General features: G+C 50.3%; 1 protein-coding gene across 3 annotated transcripts; it reads right to left on the bottom strand.

Annotated features, from left to right (window-relative positions):
• Positions 1-3,625: 3,625 nt before the first annotated feature.
• Positions 3,626-8,917, bottom strand: CITED1 (Cbp/p300 interacting transactivator with Glu/Asp rich carboxy-terminal domain 1). Of its 3 annotated transcripts, XM_068962959.1 has the most exons (4): positions 8,634-8,711; positions 8,275-8,293; positions 4,746-4,870; positions 3,626-4,167 (listed from the first exon to the last, which is right to left on the bottom strand). In XM_068962959.1, the coding sequence occupies exons 3-4, from the start codon at positions 4,803-4,805 to the stop codon at positions 3,640-3,642; spliced, it is 588 nt and encodes a 195-aa protein (XP_068819060.1). In that variant the 5' UTR covers positions 4,806-4,870; positions 8,275-8,293; positions 8,634-8,711; the 3' UTR covers positions 3,626-3,639. The 3 variants fall into 3 exon arrangements, with proteins under 3 accessions (XP_068819060.1, XP_068819059.1, XP_068819058.1); XM_068962958.1 differs by lacking the exons at positions 8,275-8,293; positions 8,634-8,711 and adding an exon at positions 8,806-8,917; XM_068962957.1 differs by lacking the exons at positions 8,275-8,293; positions 8,634-8,711 and adding an exon at positions 7,092-7,104.
• Between the last annotated feature and the right edge of the window lie 12,582 nt (positions 8,918-21,499).

Here is a 21,499-nt window from a genome sequence, read left to right as displayed (position 1 = left end):
GCGGTAGCCCACCAGGCTCTTCCATCCCTGGGATTCTCCAGGCAAGAACACTGGAGTGGGTTGCCATTTCCTTCTCCAATGCATGAAAGTGAAAAGTGAAAGTGAAGTCGTTCAGTTGTGTCCGACTCGTAGTGACCCCATGGACTGCAGCCTACCAGGCTCCTCTGCCCATGGGGTTTTCTAGGCAAGAGTACTGGAGTGGGTTGTCATTATCTTCTCCAACTTATATGCAGAGCCCATCATTAGAAATGCTGGACTGGATGAAGCACAAGCTGGAATCAAAATTGCCAGGAGAAATATCAATAACCTCAGATATGCAGATGACACCACACTTATGGCAGAAATCAAAGAAGAACTAAAGAGCCTCTTGATGAAAGTGAAAGAGGAGAGTGAAAAAGTTGGCTTAAAACTCAGCATTCAGAAAACAAAGATCATGGCATCTGGTTCCATCACTTCATGGGAAATAGATGGGGAAATAATGGAAACAGTGACAGATTTTATTTTTGAGGTCTCCAAAATCACTGCAGATTGTGACTGCAGCCATGAAATTAAAAGATGCTTGCTCCTTGGAAGAAAAGTTATGGCCAAGCTAGACAACATATTAGAAGGCAGAGACATTACTTTGCCAACAAAGGTTCATCTACTCAAAGCTATGGTTTTTTCAGTAGTCATGTATGGATGTGAACGTTGGACTATAAAGAAAGCTGAGCACTGAAGAAATGATGCTTTTGAACTGTGGTGTTGGAGAAGACTCTTGAGAGTCCCTTGGACAGCAAGGAGATCCAACCAGTCCATCCTCAAGGAAATCAGTCCTGAATATTCATTGGAAGGACTGATGCTGAAGCTCCAATATTTGGTCACCTAATGCGAAGAACTGACTCATTGGCAAAGACCCTGATGCTGGGAAAGATTGAAGGTGGGAGGGGAAGGAGACAATAGAGGATGAGATGGTTAGATGGCATCACCAACTCAATGGACATGAGTTTGAGTAAGCTCCGGAAGTTGGTGATGGACAGGGAAGCCTGGCGTGCTGCAGTCCATGGGGTTGCAAAGAGTTGGACACGACTGAGTGACTGAACTGAACTGAACTAATTGTTCCTTGTGCCTGGAGGTCATGCCCTCCCCTTACTCTCCCACCAGAATTGATGCCTTATGGAAATATAGTTCACCCTTTGAGGCCATGCCCGCCTCTGGACTGTGAGTTCATTGAGAATAGGAACAGAATCCCCCTCATTTGTCCCCAGGGAGCAGCTCAGCTCCTGAACTCTAGGAGGCACTCTTGCTTACACATCTCCATCTGCTCCCAGGCTACAAGCTCCTTGTGGGTAGGCAATATTGCTTTACCTGTGTGCATCTGGGAGCCTCGTTTTCTAACCCCCAGGGCATGGCCCAGGGTGAGACTTGGTGTTGGTTCTGGAATCTCCTGGAGAGAGAGATGAATGTGCCTGGTCTTGTTGTGAGAGGCAGGGCAGGGGCAGAGGCTTCCCTGCCCTCCCCGACTGTACTCTTTGATGTCCCCTCCCCTGCCCCCATGGACAGAGGAGCCTGGCGGAATATGGTCCATAGGGTTGCAAAGAGTTGGACGTGACTGAAGCGACTTAGTGCACACACACACACATTCCATCATGCCCTTTCTCCAGCAATAAACAATTACCACCCCACACCCTCATCCTGCCCCACCCCCCGACTCCTAGGACCCCATGTTTCCCTGTTCACAGCCTTAAATGAATCCAGCCATCCACCTTCAGTGGGATCATCCCAAAAATCAAAGTTGGTTAAGTCTTTGCTTTCTTACAAATTTCCAGAGAGACTCCACAAACCACAGGGATGGTGGTACCAAGGGGAAAGTCACGCTCCCAGCTTGGTCTAGAAGGCCCTTTGAGCCCTGCCCGCTCACAAACCTGCTCTGGCCCTGTGACCCTGCTTGCTGAACTTCTGTTTTGTAGCATGTGCAGCCCCTTTCATAAGCATGCACTTACATAACAGCTTTCCCCCTCACTCATTTTTTCCTTGGTTGACTCTGCTCTTGTTTTTAAACCCAATTGTTTCTGTGGGTAAAGTCTCTGTGTAGACATACAGCAAGGCCATCGAGGATACACCACAAACAGATAAGCAGTTGCTACCTCTGTGGAGGGCAAGAGGCAATCAGGATTGAGGGAGAGAGCTGGTCAAAGGGTATTTTGGCCTTATCTGTAGAGTTTCTACTTTTCACAAAGAGATTGGATCATGTGTTTATTACTTGTGAGACTTAAAAACAAATGAACTAGTTCAATACTAGGAAGCCTTCCCCAGACTTCCCAGGGAGATGGAGCTGTTTCCTGTTCTGGGATTGAATAGGATGCTCCCCTGTGTTATAAGAAATACTGTTTTATGTAATTTGTTGATGACTTTCTCCATCTAGATGGGGGACTCCTTCAAAGGTACTAACTTTAACTTATGCTCCTGGTGCTTAGCAGAGTGCCTGAACCAGAGCAGATGCTCAGGGAGTGCTGAATCCAATGCCTTGCTTCTCTTGGTGGGCTCCTTCGAAAGCATTTGCTAGGGGACGGGCCCCATGCTAGTCCTAAAAAGCTGATTAGTTTTCACAATGTCCATGGAAGAATGTCTCCGGGAGTATGAAATGTGGGTAGAGGAGTCTCTAGACTCTTGGACTGTGTCCATATGAGGACAGGGCTGGATTGCACACCAGCACCACAGCCCGCCCTCCCCTCCCTGGCAGCTCAAGGCTGGGATCCAGTTCAGTGCTCCGGTTTTGTCACTTGGAATTCTTCTAAAGCCACTGCCTCCTCAGCAGTTAATCTAAGGGCAACAGACATATCCTCAAAGGTTGACCTTGTTGAGCCCAGCACTGATCTGTGTCTCCAAGATGGAGAAGCCAGCCCACAGAAACAAGCTGTCCCCATACAGTGTGGGCCAGGAAGGCGAGAGTTAGGGGACATTTAGGCCTGCTCAGAGTGTCCCAGGCATGGAAGTGGGGGTTGTGCAACTGTCTGAGGGACTTCAAGTCATCTAGAATCTCAGTTTAATGGTCTGTAGCTTTTGCAATTTTCAAGAGAAATCTGAGCTCCCAGGTCATAGGCTCCTTCTTGGGTCATACCTACTGCCTTGGGCAAAAAGGCAAAGGAGTGGCCTTAATGCATCAACTGGATGGGGGCTAGAGAGTGAGTGGGGTGGCTCTTGAGTTGGTGAAACATGTGCCCTGTGGCTAGGGCAACCTTTTAGACTTGGATGTACAAGGTGAGGAGGCTGTAGAAGGGTCTGGATCAGTCTTTTTTCCAAGAATGCTCCCAACCAGCCCCTGTCATCAACCTTGAATAGGACAGTGTTCCTGTGGTCTTAGGGCACTGAGACTAGGTACTTGGGCTCCTGAAGTAGGAATTCAGTGAGTAGCATCCTCCACCACACCCCTGGCATCCCGGCCTTTCCCTTTCCTCCCATTCAAACAAGTTCCCTTCCAGCTATCCACCGACAACCTCATCATGGGTCTCATAATTGTTAAAAGAACATTGGACTGTGCCACACCCATTTAGACCTCAATGAAGAACACCTCCAGTCGGCCCATCACTTTGTAAGTAACTTTTATTTTTATTTACAACAGAATTGGTGGCTTTATTCCTCCATCTTTAGGAACAATTGGCATCAGCTGCCAGATGGAAAGTCTGCCGTGAAGTCAAACTCATTCTGCCCCAGCCACAGCTCCGGAAGCTCATTGGCCCGGTCCAGTCCCAGTTCCACCACCAGCGACATCAGCACCTCTTCATCCACCGGGTCTGAATCGATGATGGCAGGGCTCTGGGCACCGGCAGAAGGAGAGAGTGATCCCGCCCCCCCCGCCTGAGCCCCAAAGCCCCAGTTTGGCAGGGGCTCTGCCTCTCCGGGTTGGCCCGGAGTGGCAGCAGCCATCCCATGATACTGGCTATTTAGTTTCTGCAGCTGCATACTGGCCAGCAGGTGAGGGGCGGGGTGCAGGTTGAAGGGTGGGGGTTTAGTGGGAGGGGTGGCAGTAGGAGAGCTTATTGGAGATGGAGATCCCGAGGAACTAGTGGGAGCCCCACTGGCCTTGGTTCCATTCGAGGCTACCCCAGGGTAGTGCAGGATGGCCACCGCTTTGCGATCTTTCACCCCCAGGTTAGAGTAGGCCAGAGAGTTCATCTCTGGGCTGGCATTCTAGAAGACAGAGAAAGGCACAGCATGGTACCCCTGCTCTACATTTTGTTCCTCACCATTCATCAGGCCTCAGAAGTGTTTCATCGGGGGCTAGTGGTGGGGAGGTAGCAAGAAGGCCCCTTAGAAAGGTAGGCTCCTTTCCTAGTTCAAGTTGGGCTCAAGTATTCTTTTGCCACTGTGGCTCCAAGCACTGTGTTCAGCTCTAAATCTTCATGCTGGACACCCACCATCTTAAAGGAGTTCACTGCTTTCATCTCCTCTTGACTCTACCTTCAGCTCACCATTCTACAAAAGGGGTCTCATTTTCCCCCTCTTCTCAGTCTCACTTTAATCCATTGAGACAATGGAGCGATCTTTTCCAGTTCTGCTTCTCTCTCTGCCATCTTTCAATACCCCTAGTGGGTTCCAAGTGACCACATTTAGGGAGAAGCCATTTTCATTCTTCCCTGAGAAAGCTCTGCTGTCTCCAGTCTACTAAAGGACACCAGACACCACAGCCAGGAGGACCTACCATGTGGCCCCAGACCACGTCATCTTTCCCACTCCAGTGCCTCCATCTGTAAAATGGCAAAAGTTACCTCCTTCACAGGTGAGGTGCCACCCTTGACATCAAGTGCAGGCCTCGACATAGTTGGCATTTCAGAGTCTTGGCAGAAGTTGGATAAATTGGTGGGAGGAGATGCTGCCAGCTGGAGCTGTTGTGCTGTATGTGAAGGAGAAGTGGTAATAAGGGCAAAGGCTTTATTGACCAAGAAATAGCAAAGCCTGAAGCTGGGCCATTCCACACAGCTACAAGGCAAGGATGGTGATGGGTTAGAGCCAAGACCAGAGACTACCTGAGCAGAGGGGCTCTGCTGGAACTTTTGCCTGAGGTGGGAAAGGCGCTTGATTTGTCCAGGCGCTGCCTGGACAGCCAGCTACCCACATCGCCAAGAGAGGACAGACGTGACTGTTTCCTCATGCAAATGAGGTCCATGCCATCAGCGCAGGGGGCACTCTTTCTAATTCCAAGGACAACAGTGTCCCTGAGTGCACAGCACACTGTCTCAACTGGCCACTGGCACTCAGGCCAAAGAGCTGTGGTCTCCATTGGAACTGGGAGAAAGTGGGAAGGAGTCAGGGTGAGGACGACTAAAAAGCTGGTGGCTGCCATCCAGAGAAAGAATAGGTCCCCAAAGCAAATGTCATGAGGTCCAAAGTTCTGCCTTAGGCATGGTTTTGTGTGAGAGAACCGGGCTGATTACGGTAGTCTGGGGGTTCTGAAGCAGCCAGAGAGCAGCTAGGGATGTCTCAAGTTCCTCCACACTGCAAGTCCCCTCCAAGACAGCCCTGGTGGCACTTGGCTTTCCCAGGACACCTGCTCTGAGCCCAGCCACACTCATTTGTAGTGGCAGGTGTATATAATTCTTCCCAAAGCGAAACTGAGGCACAGAGGTTCCATTGATTTCCCATCAGGTGGCGGTGGCTCTGGGAGAAGGATCCAGCACTCCTATGCCCACATGCCTCATGTGACCGCTGGCTAAGATGTCATACCTAGAATGATTCAAATGGCTTCTGAAGAAATTATCCCCTAGTTCAAATGCCAAAGGAATAAGATAAGGGGATGAGGGGAAAAGAATCTCCCCAAACCAGAAAATATTTTTTAAAAATCTCTAAAAGCTCTTAAGTTATTTTCCAAGAAGCTTTTTTTTAAAGCCCCATATATTCTAGCCTTTATGATGAATTAGAGATGTAAAATTTTACATTTATAAATACCTCTTGGCCCAAAGAATCTTCAGGATCTTAAAAAGTCTCTAATCTTTCCAACAAGGCTAGAGTTCTCTGTGACACTTCCCTCCCCTCGGTGGTCATTAAGAATCTGCTCAGACACTTCTAGAAAGTGGCCACTTACTACCTCTCTCATCTTTGCACCACTTCCTGGTAGGGGAGGGAGGCAAGAAAAATAGAAAAAGGAAGAAGGGGGAGAAGCATGAGAAAACAATCAGTTGCTGGGTCCATCACCACTGCTTGATTGGAGCCCTGTTTCTTCTGTGAGGCAACCCGAAAATATTTCAAGCCAGTGACCACAAGACAAGGAATCTAATTCATGCCGTCTTCAAGAGCCCTGCACCTTCAGTATCAAGCAATTTTCATGTCCTAAGAAAAATGTCTGGGTTGGAGGTGGCTGTCCATCTTTTCTTGTTTCTATCCAGCTTTTCTTCTTTCTTTATGCTACCTGTTACCTGAACTATATATAAGGGGGAAAAAAAAAAAACCCACAGCAGCAAAAACAAAAGGAAACAGAAGTGGGGCGGGGGAGAAAGAAGAAAAACAGAGAGCGAGAAGGAGAAAAAAAAGTATGTTCCTGGGGAAGACCATTTTACCACGTCTCCCCCTTCAGGCTGTTGCACTCCCTTAGGCAGGACGCTGTTTCCATTCAGACCTGTTGCCTCCCGTCGCCGCCTTCCCCTCCACCAGCCCTGCCCCCCGACCTGGGTCTATGCTCGGTAGGTGCTCAGTAAGTATTGTTGAATCCGTTTAAAGAGGTAACCACATTTCGATCGGAATCCTTACCCTTGCTTCCCCGACTTTCTGTCTCCCCTCTGCCACCCACCCAAGCCCATTCGAAGACAAAACTTGGCAGCGAGGAAACGTCCCAGCTCACTCTCCAAGCCGCGAGCTGACCACTACGAAACGGCTGCGAGAGGCGACTGGGCAACCCAGAGCAACAAGTGCCTCCTCGCCCGCCGGTGTCTCGCTGGCCCCGGCCACCAGTTCCCGGTCCCGCCGCCCGCTCTTCGTCACAGAGTTTCCCGTGGGCCAGAAGCCCCCTCCCGCCTAGATGGGGGTGGGAAAGGGAGAGGAAGAAGAGAGAGGGCGAGAGGCAGGTGGGGGGGGGGCCCGTCTTTGACCTGTTGGGGACCAAAAGTTAAAATGGCACTAACTGGATGGCTCCATTTCGATTGCTATTTTCTCACTCAGGAGAAATTTAAAAATCCAAACTACTGCGACTTGATTTGGACGCGATCTAACTAGGCTAGTCAATTTCACCACCTGAAAACTAAAGGCCCGATGTTTGCGGACAGCTTGGCCGCCCTCCTCGCCACATCCCAGGTGGAGCCGCGGGAGCTGAGGGCGGCCGGGAGCATCCCTGCACCGTGGAGAGCGAGCACCCGGGCCACCAGGGCCCCGAGCGTCAGTTCCCGCGAGTGCCGTATCAGGATCCGATAGTGAAGACGGGATGGACAGGCGAGGTCTCGGCCTCGCTGGCGAGTTTGGGGCCCCGCAGTGCTGCCGCGCGCGGGGATGCACTCCGGCGGCGCTGGCTGCGGCCACTCCCGCGCCTCACCAACACATGAGCGCCGGCTGAGCACCCGACGCGGCCGCGAGCTGAGCCTACCCCCGAGCCAAGTCGCCTGTGGTCAGTGCTATCACTCAGCTACGAGAAGAGTGAGAGAGGTTCAGTAACTTGCCCAAGGTCACAGCGCTAGAAAGTGGCGAGCCGGGATTCGCAGCCAGATCTGTCTTCCTCCAAGTCCTGAGCTCGCTGAGGCTGGGACTCCGTGAGCGGCCCAGCCCAGCCACTGGCATTTATAGGCAGAGGGGTGTGTGCGTGTGGGGGCGTGTGTGTGGGCGTGAGTGTGGGGGAGAGCAGAGGTCGACTGGGCAGCAAAGGCAAGTTGCCCGAATTCGCTAACTTCCATCCCTCAATTCCGCTGAACTCGGCCCGAAAAGCCCCTCTCGCCTTCAGCCCCTGAAGGAAACCTGAGCTTTGTGCAGCCCTAGAGCCGGAGCGTCCAGATGCGGTCCGGGTGATTAGCAAAGTCGGTGGAAGCCAAGCTGGAGAAAGCGCGGGCGCGGGGAGAAAAGGTGCTGCTGTCTCCCGGGGAGAAGCGGGCGCTCGGCCCGGCTGGCCGGCAGACGGGCGCGCTGGCGAGCGAACCGGCACGCTGGCTGGAGGGCGGGCGGGTGGCGGCCCCTCCGCTCCCAGCAGAGCAGCTTCCAAACAGAAAATAAGTCCCCAGAGCCCCACAGCCAGCCCGGCCCCCGCTCGCTCCCCGCGCCCCCTCAGCTGGAGTCCCCGGCCCCGCCGCCCAGCCCAGCGCCCTGCCGGGCGGCCCGGCTTACCTCCGCGAAGCCGCCTGCCCTGGAGAGAGGGAAGCGCGGAGCCCGGTGAGCCGCGGGCACAGCGGCGGAGCCCCCAGCCCCTAGCACGCACGCCGCCACCGCCGCCGCGAGCCGGTCGCGCTCAGTGCCACCCGACCCCGGGGCGCCTGGGAAAAGCCCGCACCGCCACGCCGCGCCGCGCCGCCGCCGCACCGCACCGTGCCGCGCCAAGCAGCCCCAGCCAGCGCCCGTGCCCGCCCGCCTGCCCGCCCGCAGCTTCGGCGCCTGACTCCGGGGCGGTGGCGGCCACCGCGCTCCCTTCCCGGCGCGAGGGAACCGGCTCTCAAGCCCCCATTGCTGCCCGGAGAGCCCTGACGCACACGCACACAGCAGCAGGCTGGCCTCGGCTAGGAATCCCAGGAAGGACAGACCCTTTCCCCCCCTTTTCTCTCTCCCCCCAATTTCCACGTCTTTATAACCGGCTCAGGGCATTATTAGCACATGTCCTGGCTCGTGGGCGAGTTGGTGGCAAAATCTGAACTGGATACTCACCCAAGGGCCAGAGCGGGTGCTGCGCCTTCTTCAGCCCTTTTTTTCCCCCTTGCCAGAAACTACCCCTCGCCGGCTGTCTGTGGGCGGGCAGCCGGGCGGAGCGAGCCTCCTCTCGGCAGCTCAGCGGTGCCCCTTCTGCAGCTATGCCGCTGGGACCATTTTATAGCGGCGGCTGGCGTGTGTGGCCCTTTAAAGGCGCTCGAGCTGGTGCAGTCACAGCGGATCGTGTGAAAGCGAAGGGCCGGCTGGGGAACGGAGTCCGAGCGGCCCCGCGGGTCCGCCGGCGCTGGGGACCGGTCACGGCTCCCGGGGTGCAGCTGGCGGGCCCAGGCCGTGGTCGCCCCGAGCCCCGAGCCCCCGGCCGACGCCTGCTTTTCTAAAGCAGGAGGGGGCCCGGGCCCGGGGCACAATCTCTCCCCACCGCCCTGCATGGACTTGCCCAATAAATTGCACTTAGTAATTTCGCTGAGGCGAGGGAGAGCTGTTAGTATCTGTTTTCTGACCTATATACAGAGGGTGGTCAGAGCGGGCTTCAGGGGGTTTGAAAGGAGAGTTATGGGCTCAGGAAATGACCCGGGGGATGGGGACACACACACACGCGGGACGGGGCCCAAGGGGCACAATTTGGGTTTTGTGCAGGGCTTTCTAGGAGCCTGTCTGCCCGCTTTGGGCTGCACCATATCCCCGGTTGAAGGGCTGAGGCTGAGGGGTCCCTTTCCCCTTAAAGTCGCCAGATTCCAGACAGAGCTTCATGGAAGCTGGCTGGCAGCCGTGATTTATTTTCCTCGAAGATCTGAGCTGGGATCAGTTTCAAGGGATTCTCTCCTGTGGGCTGAAGGAGGCTGGCAGGTTGCTTCGTGGCGATGGGTCAAGGATCGTGGGGCCAGGTACAGCTCACAAGGCACAGCCAAAAGGCCCAGAACGGAACAGAGTAGGAAGAGCTTGCCTGGGGGCTCGCAGGGATTCCTCTTGCCTTCCTAGTATGCCAGGTTACTTTATGATCATTATATAATCATTCCCAAGTAAAAAGAATAACATTTTCTATTAGGAGCACATCTTTCTTGGGTTGGGATGTTATCTTACAAATCTTTTCGTTTAAGAGGTTCCAGTCTTCTTCATTTTAGTTCGTGTTTCTCTCGCCTCTTCCAGGAAGGCTACCAGGATTATTACCCTTCTAACCGAACTCCCCCCTCCCCTTTTTGGCCCCTTTCAGCAACAACTACTCCATTTACAGTGTTTATAAAACACGCTCCTTTTTACAAGTCCTGATGTTAAGAAAAAAGGGGGGAGGGAATGTCATGAAGTCGTTTTCACTATGTATGTGTTCTGTCTTCTTAATTGGATTTGAAGACCTAAAGGTCTTTTCCTTTCCTTTTCTTTCTTATTCCTTTTTTTTTCTTTAGTACCCCAAAGTGCCCTGCATTTGCTCTTTGAACAAAGTTCTGTTTGTTGATGGACTGACCGGCTCACTGACGTAAAGATGAGGAGCAAACAGAGGGACAGATCAAGGCCCTTCTTTGGCGCCTGGAGGAAGCGGGGCGAGTGCTCTGGACTCCAGGTAAACTCATTCCCCAGCCCCCAAAGCTACCTTGCCTGTCTCCCTTCCCCTCACCCTGAGTCAACTCAAACCCCAGTAACAACCGCATCCCACACACCATCGTCTCACTTTCTGGCGTTACACAAAGATCTTAGGTCGCGCCCAGTTTCCTTCTGATAAAAGGCGGTATCTGTCGGGACCCTAAAACCTTATGAAGTTTGCTTGTGAAATACACCCTCAAGCTACCTTGGTATTTGCCTGGCGTAAGCGACCCCGGGCTTTCGAATTGTGTTTTGCTAATTTGGACCTCCGACCTACCCTTCACCTCAGTTCCTGCTCGGGAGCGAGTCTGGAAACCGCGGCAGCGTCTCCGCGGCAGGCTCCGGATCCGGGAGGTTCTGGATCCGCCCTCCATCTATTGGATGGCTCCCAGGTCAATTGTTAGAAAGAGGCATATGTTCATCTCGGCTTCTGGAGTGTCTCCGGAGCAGTTGCTCAACAGCCAGCCCCCTCCCCCATCCGGACCATTGAAGGGCAGAAAAAGGAGCGCCCTCGGCCACATTTCTCTATGCCCACATGCCAGAAAGTGTCTCCCCACTGGTGACTTCCTGTCATCTCCGCTGTCTACCTCCTGGGGAGCAGGATAGAAAAGGGTTTCGAGCACTCAGCTTTGGAGCACAAAAGCCACCCCTTTCCTTTGGGGGGTACATGGAAGGGGAGGTTAGTTGCAGAGGCCGGGAGAGAGCAAAGGAGACATTTGCATTTCTCTGCAAATATGCCCTGGATCACTGACTTCCCAGTCGGCTCCAGCCGAGCTCAGAGCTCTCCACTGAACTCTTATCTTCAACTTGGCAACTAGACTGCGAGCTCGCATGCGGAGGAGAGGACAGGGATAATCACCCAGCAAGAACTTTCTGTGCGCCAGCATTGGACCTGGCCTGTTCCCATCCATTATCTCATTTAATTCCCACGCCCTGTGAGGTCGGGTTTACCAAAGGTGAGAAGGTGTCCCAGAGATTTGCCCAAGTTCACGCAGCCAGGAGGCCAGGCATTTGAATCCAGGTTAAGCTAACTGCAGAATCCTCACCTCCACCCTTGCACCTTGTTGTTTGGCAAGGTAAAGGGACATCTAAAATGTGGTCAAGAGTACAGGTTCAGGGGCCAGTCCGCCTGGGTTTAAATCGCTGCTCTGCTATTTACTAACTCTGTAATGAAGCCCGATAGCTTCATTCTTCAGGCCTCAGTTTTTCTCATCTGTTAAATGGGGATTATAATGGTAGCGACTATGAGGGCTTGTTGCAAGGATCAACGGAAAAGCTTAAGTTGATGCCTGCTACGTTGTAAGTTGTCCACAAATGCTGTACCTTCTGATTCTTTTCCTTTTGCCTCCTAGTCCTGCCTCAGCTTACATACTTCAGGTCCAATAATACTTGCTGACTGATAAATTTAAAAACCAGGCTGTGAGGGGATGAAGGAGGTCTGTAAACACAGCCAGGGGAGGAAGAGGAAAATGCAGATTTGTTCTCAGAATCCCACTTTTCAGAACCAAGGGCTATCTGAATCTTATGACAGGAGTAAATTGAAGACCAATAAAAGATGATAACTTTTTATAGGACAGTCTGTACGCATAGAGTGGTCTCTAGAAACATATTCAATAGGTGTGTAGAAAAGTTAAAAAGCACATGTTACCATGTACCTTGCAGGATATCAGTTCTCCCACCAGGGATGGAACCCAGGCCACAGCAGTGAAAGACTGGAATCCTAACCACTAGGCAACCAGCTGCTGCTGCTGCTAAGTCACTTCAGTCGTGTCCGACTCTGTGCGACCCCATAGACGGGACTCCCCAAAAAGCAAAAGTCTGTGTTCAAGAATGTTCTGAGCAGAATTGTTTGTAATAATGAAAAATGGAAAGCAATTTAAATGCCCATGATGAGAGAGCATCTTTCAGTACCTTAACACTAAAAAAAAAACAAACCTTGATTTCAAAAACGTTTATTCATGGAAAAATGTTCACAAAAATATTAAATAAAAAACACTGGGTACAAAGTTGCATAAATATGATGCCAAGTTGCAAAGGGCATGAAGAGCAGAAAATTAAATAGTCAGTATGTTTCCAACCATGTATAAATATGGACAATGAAGCAATGGTCAGGAAAACAAACCAACAGTGTCAGTGGTAGGATTGTGAGGTATTTCCCCCCCTCTTTTCTCTGTTATGCAATATGTTTATATTATTCTTATAATTAAATATAAATTTATAGTTAATAGGCTGCATAAACAGTGTGCTTCTACTATTGTTAAAATTATTTGTGCATAGAAAAAATATTGGAAGAAAATATACCAAAATGAGGACTTCCCTAGAGGTCCAGTGGCTAAGATTCAGGGGACATGGGTTTGATCCTTGTCTGGGAACTAAGATCCCACACACTGTAGGGAAAGGCCCCCCCCAAAAAGTATCTAAAGGAAAAAAAAACTAGAAACAAAAACAAAATACCACATTGTTAATAGTGATTAAAATTGAGTGGTGGGATTATGCATGATATTTAAAATTTTTTTTTCTGCCATAAGATTATATTATTTTCTCCCATAATTTGAAAATCTTCATAATTTTAAAAGTGCATAATCAGTACAATCTCACTGGTGTTAAAAGTATGGCTGTAAATTGAAAAAAATGGGAGGGAAATATATTAAAATATTGTTTTTATATTAAGTGGTAAAGGATTATGGGTAATTTCTCCTTTTTTCTTGATTTTTTAGTAATGTGATTTTATTACTTTTATAATTAAAATAAAATGAATACATACAAATGGCATAGGATCTGATTTTTGTTTAAAATGTGTGTGTGTGTGTGTGTGCATGCGCATAAAGTAATAATACAGTACTCCAAAACGTGGTTGTCTCTGGGTGGTGGGGTTATGGGGTGATTTATGTTTTCTATCTCTTTCTTTAAAAACTATACTATATTGACGTACAGTTAATTTACATTGTGTTGGTTTCAGGCACACTGTTTTCTCTTTTATACATGATTTTGTCATTTTCCATTTTTTTTTTACATCTCTCATGTATTATTTCTTAATTGTTAAAAATATAAAAAAAGAATTCCATACTGAAGTATTTATGGGAATAAAGAGCATGTCTGGGATTTGCTTTGAAATATTCCAGTGGGGATGGGAGAAAAGTGGGTGGGGATATAGAAAAAATAAGATAATTGTTGAAAAGGGTACATGGGCCTTCATTATAATGTTTATTTGTGATTATAGTTGAAAAGTTCCATAAATACTGTTTAAAAAACATTCTCATATCCATTATTTTTTTAATCTTATGACAACCCTATGGGGTTGATTATCTCCATTTTGTAGAAAACTGAGATTTAACGAGTTGAAGTCACTTGCCCTACGTGTCACACAACTTGAAAGTGAGAGAGTGGTCTTGACTTGGGGCTCCTCACTCCAAGCCCAGGGCTCCCCACCACATCCCAGTTGCTGCTTCTTTTTTTTTTTTTTGGCTGCACTGGATCTTTGTTGCTGCTCGTGGGCTTTCTCTGGTTGTGGAGAGCAGGGGCTACTCTCTAGTTGCAGTGTGAGGGCTTCTCATTGCGGTGGTTACTCTTGCTGTGGAGCATGAGCACTAGGGTGTGGTTTTCAGTACTTGCAGAGTGTGGGCTCAGCAATTGTGGTGCACCGGGTTTGTGGCATGTGGAATCTTCCTGGACCAGGGTTTGAACCTGTGTCCCCTGCATTGGCAGGTGGATTTTAAACCACTGGACCAGCAGGGAAGTCCTGCTTCTTTTTAATAATTAAAAATAGTTAACATTTCATCTGGTGATAAATGTCATAATTGTTCCCTACACACAATTTGGACATAACAGAAAAGCACCAGGAGGAAAACAGCATAACCTACCGGCATCATCGTTAACCCTTTGATGTCTGGTCATGCAGACTTTATCCTGGCTGCCTCTTACCCCAGAGGTAATAAGTGGAGCAAACGTAGTACAAGCAGTAAAAGTGCTGTTATTCCTAATGGGCTAGTGAGGGAAGCTGCAGCTGTCTGGGGATCCCTTTATGTGTGGAGGGCTCAAGAGATGGTGAGTACTAGCCACCTCTTCCCATTCTTCCCTGTTGCCCCCTCCAGATACTGCAATCTGGATCACAGTTCTTCCCTATATTCTTCCTTCTACTGTAAGATCTCAAGAACTGCAAGTCCAATTGAAGAAAGTTGGGGTGGCCCTCCTTCCCTTACTTCATCTGGAGACCCTGCCCAGAAGCCCCCTTTGGGCTCCTGTGAGTCTGCAACCACATCGAGTATGATTGTGCCTCCATTTCCCCATCTGGAAGATGCTAGTGAGAATAGCAGACTGGTTGGCCTCTGCCAGGGAGTGATGAGCTAATGTCTGTAGTGCTTTCCAGCCCCTCGGAGCAAGGTGCCGGAGCCTCCCCAGCGCCTTGCCTGCTGCTGCCAGCCTGAGTGAGCGCCTGGGCCTGGCTGCCCTGTGCTGAGGGAGTGGCCGCATTCCTCTGCCCTAGGCCAGTGGGCTTGGACTGGCACGCACTTCTGCTCCTGTGTTAAAAAACAAAGGTGGAGGGAGGATTTAAAAGAAGAGAGGATGAATAGGAAGAGCAGACTAAGGGAACAAGATTAGTTCTGGGGACAGGGCCTTGAGAAGCAGAACACTGAGAACAGAGCAGAGAGATAACAGAGCATCTTTGGGTACACTCCTATCAGCTTTGAAGACTGTAGCCTTGGTTTCCTGTTTACACAAGTGGATGGGGGAGCTTTGGAAAGGGCCAACAATTGAGGCCAGTTGAATTGATTCCCTACTTGATTTCCTGTTATTTATAGGAAATAAATGGGAAAACGGCAAATATATATGGGCTTCCCTGGTAGCTCAGCTGGTAAAGAATCTGTCTGCAATGTAGAAGACCCTGGTTTGATTTCTGGGTAGGGAATATCCCGTGGAGGAGGGCATGACAACCCACTCCAGTATTCTTGCCTGGAGAATGCCCGTGGACAGAGAAGCCAAGACTAAGCAAGAAAGCACAGCACAAGAAATATATACAAACAGCTTCAGCCACCTAGCCTTTCACATCCTTCATGGCTCTGCCCACTCCAGGCTTTGGAGATGTCATTCCAATGCATGCCCCTTTGCTCTACTTCCTCCTGGGATTTAACTGTCTAGGAAGGCAGCATTATCATCCCCATTTTAGACGGAAGGGCATTGAAACCCAGAGAGGTGAAATAATAGGCCCCGATTGCAAAGCTAGTAAGCAGCAGAGCAGGGATGTACAGCCTAGTGGGACTCACTCCTCAAGCCAAACTCTCCTAGTAGGCTCCCTGCTCCTCTGTTATCTGTGTCTATGCTCTTCTTGCTTCCAGAACGGATGCTCAGCCTCACGCATTGCAGTCAGTGGTCAGTGTGTGTGTGGCTAGAAGGTAATCATGGCCCAGGTTGAGGAAGAGACCCTCAACCTTGGATTGAGGGGAGTCCAGTTAGGGGTTGTGGCAGGAGTTTCCAGGGATGAGGTGCCAGGTGAGAGATGGCTGCAGCCCGAGGATGGCAGAGAGGACTGAAGAATATTATCTAGGGAAAAGCACAAGGTTCAAAGGGAGGGAGAAAGAGGCTGGTATCAGGAACAAAGAAACAGCTGAGCCGGCCAATCCCCAGGCTGTTCGGGTAACAGCAGCGGAGTTGGAGGCCTTGGGAAGGTGTGAGGCTTTTTGCGGAGGAAGAGAAACTCTGCTTTAAACATGTTTAGTTTAAGCCATTGGCAGAACATCCAAGTGGAAATAGCTTGCACACAGCCAGGAATATGGGACTGGAAAGAAAGTGTGAGGTTGTGTCAGAAAGAGCAATCGGCAGGATGACTTTTGGCCAAACTGTGGGGAACTCTCCTCTTCCATCTCCACCAGCACAGAGAGGGGCTTTCTCCCCAGGCCCAGGAGCTGGTGCTTCACTGCAGCGCTCGGTTCCTCTGCCTGTCGCTGCCTCTCTAGCCCAGCATAATTGTGGCCACATGCTTCAAATCCCTAAAGAGTGGGATGAGGGGATCTCAGTCCGTAAGTTTTCCCAGGCCATCGAGTGACAGGGGTCTCATCTTACTTTGCTAAATACATTTTGCCAGGTCTTCCCTCATTTAATTTCAGCTTCTAGAGTACAAGTCTTTGGGGTCTTGTATGTTCTCTCTTTTCTGCCACCCGCCATTTTTAGGTCAATGTGGTGTCTCTCAGCTGACTTCATCCTTCTAAAGATGAGGCCATTTTAGTGGCCTTGCTTCCAGCAGCGTCAGGCTGAAACTGCTCCCCTCACCCGAGCCCTGAGGTGATGTGGCAGCCCCTTGGCCCTCAATCTCCTGTCTATGCGAGGAGCACTTCCCTGCCCTCACCTCTCTTGGGCTACGAGGCCCTGCCCTCTCAGCTTCCCAATATCTGATCACACCTGAGACCTCAAACTCCCACTCCTTGCCCATCACAGACCCCAGTTTTTCTCTAATCAGAGCCCCGCTGGCATGGAGAGGTTTCCCATCTTGGATCAGTAGCCCTGATTGCCTCTGGGATGGGGTCAGACAATCATGATGGTGTGAATGGGGTTAGGGTGCATTTCACATGTACAGCTTCAGGGATTGGAGATTTCCCTGGATCCCCACAGCCAAAGACACTTATCCTTCTGGGGATCAGAAATCAGAGCTGGAGATAGATGGAGGATGTAAGGTAGCTCAGGGAGTCAGGGAGCAGACTCTGCTGCCAGCCATGAAAAGAAGACAACAGGCCCAGTGGACCCAAGATCCCTCTGCTGCCTCCATACCAAGACAATGCCCCTCATACCGTCTCCTTGTGCCAATCACAAAAAGGCACTTCCTCTGGGAGGACCTATTAGAAATAGGTGCTGCTCCCTCTGGTTTTTACATAACCCTTACCCCAGGGCACTTGGCTTTGCAGGAGGAACATAAGGTGAATTTTCAGGGTCCTTGTGTGGATAGACCTGCATAAGCATACTTGGAGGCCCTGCAAAGAAATGACTTTGGATGAGCATATGGCTGAGGTTCCTGCAGTGGCCCAGCATAAGAACACCACCTCAAAGGAGTTTTATCTCTCCTAGCTCTGATGAAAAACATCAACGATAATGTTTCCTGGACACTTACTAGGTGACTCGTGTCCGACTCTGCGACCCCATAGATGGCAGCCCACCAGGCTCCCCCGTCCCTGGGATTCTCCAGGCAAGAACACTGGAGTGGGTTGCCATTTCCTTCTCCAATGCATGAAAGTGAAAAGTGAAAGTGAAGTTGCTCAGTCATGTCCGACTTCGCAACCCCATGGACTGCAGCCTATCAGGCTCCTCCATCCATGGGATTTTCCAGGCAAGAGTACTGTTCTTAGCATTCTGTATTTATTCTCTCCTAGAATCCCCACAACAACCTGAGGTGCTAGGTGATTACTATTGCTCAGTTCAGTCGCTCAGTCGTGTCTGATTCTTTGAGATCCCATGAACCGCAGTATGCCAGGCCTCCCTGTCCATCACCAACTCCCGTAGTCTACCCAAACCCATATCCATCGAGTCGGTGATGCCATCCAACCATCTTATCCTCTGTCGTTCCCTTCTACTCCTGCCCTCAATCTTTCCCAGCATTACTATTGTAGTCATCTCTATTTTGTTGATAGGAAATGTAGGCACAGATGTTAGGCAGCTTGCCGACATCCTACACCTTGCTTGTTTTGTACTGAGGATTCAAATCAGACCCCAGAGCCTCACTGGTGACCAAAGGGCCTCACTGCCTTCTAAGTCATGCCTGCTGGGACCTGCCCCTTCTCGGTCCTAAAGGCCTCTCCCACCCGTGAGCAAGATCAGTTGATACCCCTCCTCCAGTGTGAGGTTGTGGCTATTATTATCAATCCCCTTTTACAGAAGGAGGCTCAGAGATGGGAGGCAACCTTACCAAGGTCACACAGCTAGCAAATGAGCATGTCGGAGTTGGAACCCACTTCTGCCTGCTCCCATCTCCCTTCCTTGCTCTCTAGCTACTCCCTCACGCCTAGGTTCTTGCCTTCCTTCAAAACTGAAGATCTGGTGTGGCTTGGGGAGATGGCCTCATCTGAACCTCACACTGCTACAGAGGAGGAAACTAGCACCGCTTTGCTACCTTGTTAGAGTCAGAGGGAAAGAGACAGACTGAGCATAAAGAAATGTATTCAATGGAGAGAGCAGGAGGGAGCAAAAGAGCAAGAGGGTGAGTGCCTGGGAAGAAAACAAGGCAAGGAAAAGAAATCAAACGAGAAAGAGAAAGGCCCAAAGTGGGGTAAAGGCCTAAGTGACCAGCCATCTGGAAGCAGCAGTGAGCTTGGCGGGGGCGTGTGTTTGTGAAGCAGGGGAGCCAGACCGACAGGTGCGAGGGCCCAGCTGCTGCCAGCCAAGGACCGTCCGGGCTCCGTGCCCGACCGGAAAGAAGGCACGTCCCCCGCAGAAGACTTCTCCAGGGGGGTTGGGCTAGGGCAAACTCTCAGCCAGCCTGGTGGGGCTTACCCCCCAAGCCTTCCTTGGGGTGAGGAAGCTTTCCACAGCCCCTTTGCATTTGCTTCAGACTGCTCAGGCCTGCCTGCTCTGAGGGGATGGGTAAATGCCAATTCATGCTGCCACCAGCTTGAAAGATGGGACAGACAGGTGGGGAAGTGGAAACGCCCATCCAGACCTGACTGGTCACCTTTTCAGTCAGCTTGAGGCCTGACTTAGTTTGATGTCCAGAGTCCAGGTCTTTGCCATCGGACTGACATTTGTTCAAGACCCGAGGCTGTCACTTCCTAGCTGCGTGACATCGGACAAGTGACTTTAGCTTGTTGGGCCTCAGTTTCCTTCCATGTGAAGTGGGAGAAGTAAGAATATCTACCTTATGAGGCTGTGCCAGGGTCGAATGAGATAATGTCTGTGGCTATAAACTCTCAAGTGCTATACACATGTGAGTAATTACTCTTCTCTGACCCCTGTTCCCTGCTGCTTGGGGGATGGAGTCAGCCTTCCAATCTGAGTCCAGTTCCAAGCTTGACTTCACCTCCTTGGCCGTGTTTTCCTCATTGTCACATATGCCTGTGTGGGAAGTCAGGCCTCCTGACCCAGCAGGGTGGGCTAGGGGCTGGTTGCTGTCCCTATGCGGTTGTTCCTTCAGGCCACAGACATGAACTGAGCCCCTGCTCATCCCTGTTTTGGTCACCAAGGCCTCAGAGGGGACCGTGGTGCCAATTTGACCCTTAAGGAGTTCCCAATACAGTTGGGGAGATAGAGAAGCAGACTGATCAAACCAAGCGGGTGATAGGAAGAGGTGAAATCTGAGGTGAAGGCCACCATTCACCAGGTGTTGGGGACAGCATATGCAAAGGCATTAATGGGAACTAGGAGACCAGCACAGGATGGGGTCAGTAAGGTCACAGGAGTTGGAGTTCAATGCCATGTGAAGAAATTCAGCCTTGATGTGCTCACTGAAGGTGACGTGGGCAGATTATACGTGGAGCCTGGTAGAGTTTGTTACTCAGTAAAGTATGTGCATTGCCCCAACCTTCTCCATCCACCCTCCAACCCCACCAGCAGGCAGCTGAGCTGAACCCTAAGCGTACAGGAGAGATCTCAGCTCTTTCTCTTGAACTCAGGCCAATAAGGCACTTGATCCCCTGTTTCCCATTCCACCTACCCCACTCCCTGCCAGCTTCCCAAGCTCAGTAAATGGCGCCCCTATTCACTACGTTTCTCAGGTCCCAAACCTTGTCTTTCTCACCGTATGTCCAATTGATCAGCGGATTCTGTCAGCTCTCTCTAAAATATATCCAGTAGTCAAATCACTTCTGACCACTTCCACAGCCACAACTCTGGTCTAAGTCACTGTCATCTCTCACTCTCTTTTAAAAAACTTTGTTTAAAAATTGAAGTATAGTAAATTTACAGTGCGGTGTTAATTTCAAGTGCACAGCAAAGTGGTTCAGTTATACATATATAGCCACTGTCATCTCTTACCTAGATCGCTGCTGCAGCTTCCTGACTGGTCTCATTGCTCCTGCAGCCTGTTCTCTACAAAGCAGCCGGAGGGATCCCTTCCTTCTCTGCTCAGGAGGCTCCAACAGCTCTCCATCTCCCACAGGGCAAAGATCGAAGTCCTAATAGTACCTGTAGTACGTTGGCCCTTCTACTTCTCCACATTTTTCTCTCCTCCCCCCTCCCCATTCCCTTTACTTTAGGCACACTGGCCTCGATGTTTTCACAGGTGACAAGGTGGTTTCTGTCTCAGGCACTTTGCATTTTGCTGTTCCCCCTGGTTGGAATACTTTCCAAGAGAGCCACATGGCTTGTCACCTCACTGCATTCAGGTCTTGGCTCAATGTCACCTCTTCATATGGGCCTTCTTTGGGCACTCTATCTGAAACAGCAACCCTGTCACTCTCAACTCTCGCCTTGCTTTTTCTCCATAGCACTGATCACTACTTACCATATTATATTTATCTGTCTGTCCAGCTAGAATGCACGCTCTATCAGGGTAGAGATTTCTGCATTTTGTTCACTTTTGAATCTCTGATGATTAGTATACTACTTGGCACATAGCAGATGTTCAAATATCTGTTGAATGAAGGAATGGCTGAGCCAGAGAGTCTAGCTTCTGGGTGTGGGAGGAAGAAGTTGCAGGAGAATCAGAAGTGACCTGGGGCAGAGATTAGCCAAATAGACTCAGGAGTGGAATATGAAACAGATTCTGCAGAATATTTCTCAAAGGAGAAAAAGATATGAATGAAAGTCAGATGGAGGCTGGTAATTCATGGGCAGAACGGGTAGGGCTGGAAGGATGGCAGTTGCCCCTCTCTCCCGCCTTCTATGCTGGTGACCCCAGAATCATGCCATGGAGCTGACAGGCACCTTCAGAGGAGGAGGTCCAGTCAGCTGGGAAGCTTCTGGGCAGTAACCACCAGCCCGGCAGAGAAGCAAGCCAGGGAATACTGGAGAAGACCTTGACAAATGATAGTTGTCCCTGTCCCCTTCTCCCCGCCCCTGTTCCCAGTATACAGCTGTGATTTTGGTGGTTTCTCTTCCGTTTGTCTGCATTCACAGACACGCATAAACATTATTTCCTCCTCTCAGTTTAATCCTCATTCTTACCCTTATTCTGTCTTTATCTCCATTTCCAATACAAACC

Source organism: Capricornis sumatraensis, chromosome X, assembly GCF_032405125.1.
Source record: "Capricornis sumatraensis isolate serow.1 chromosome X, serow.2, whole genome shotgun sequence".
Lineage (NCBI taxonomy): Eukaryota > Metazoa > Chordata > Mammalia > Artiodactyla > Bovidae > Capricornis > Capricornis sumatraensis.
The sequence above is the reverse complement of the archived record's forward strand: the minus strand, read 5'-3'. Positions and strand labels throughout refer to the sequence as shown.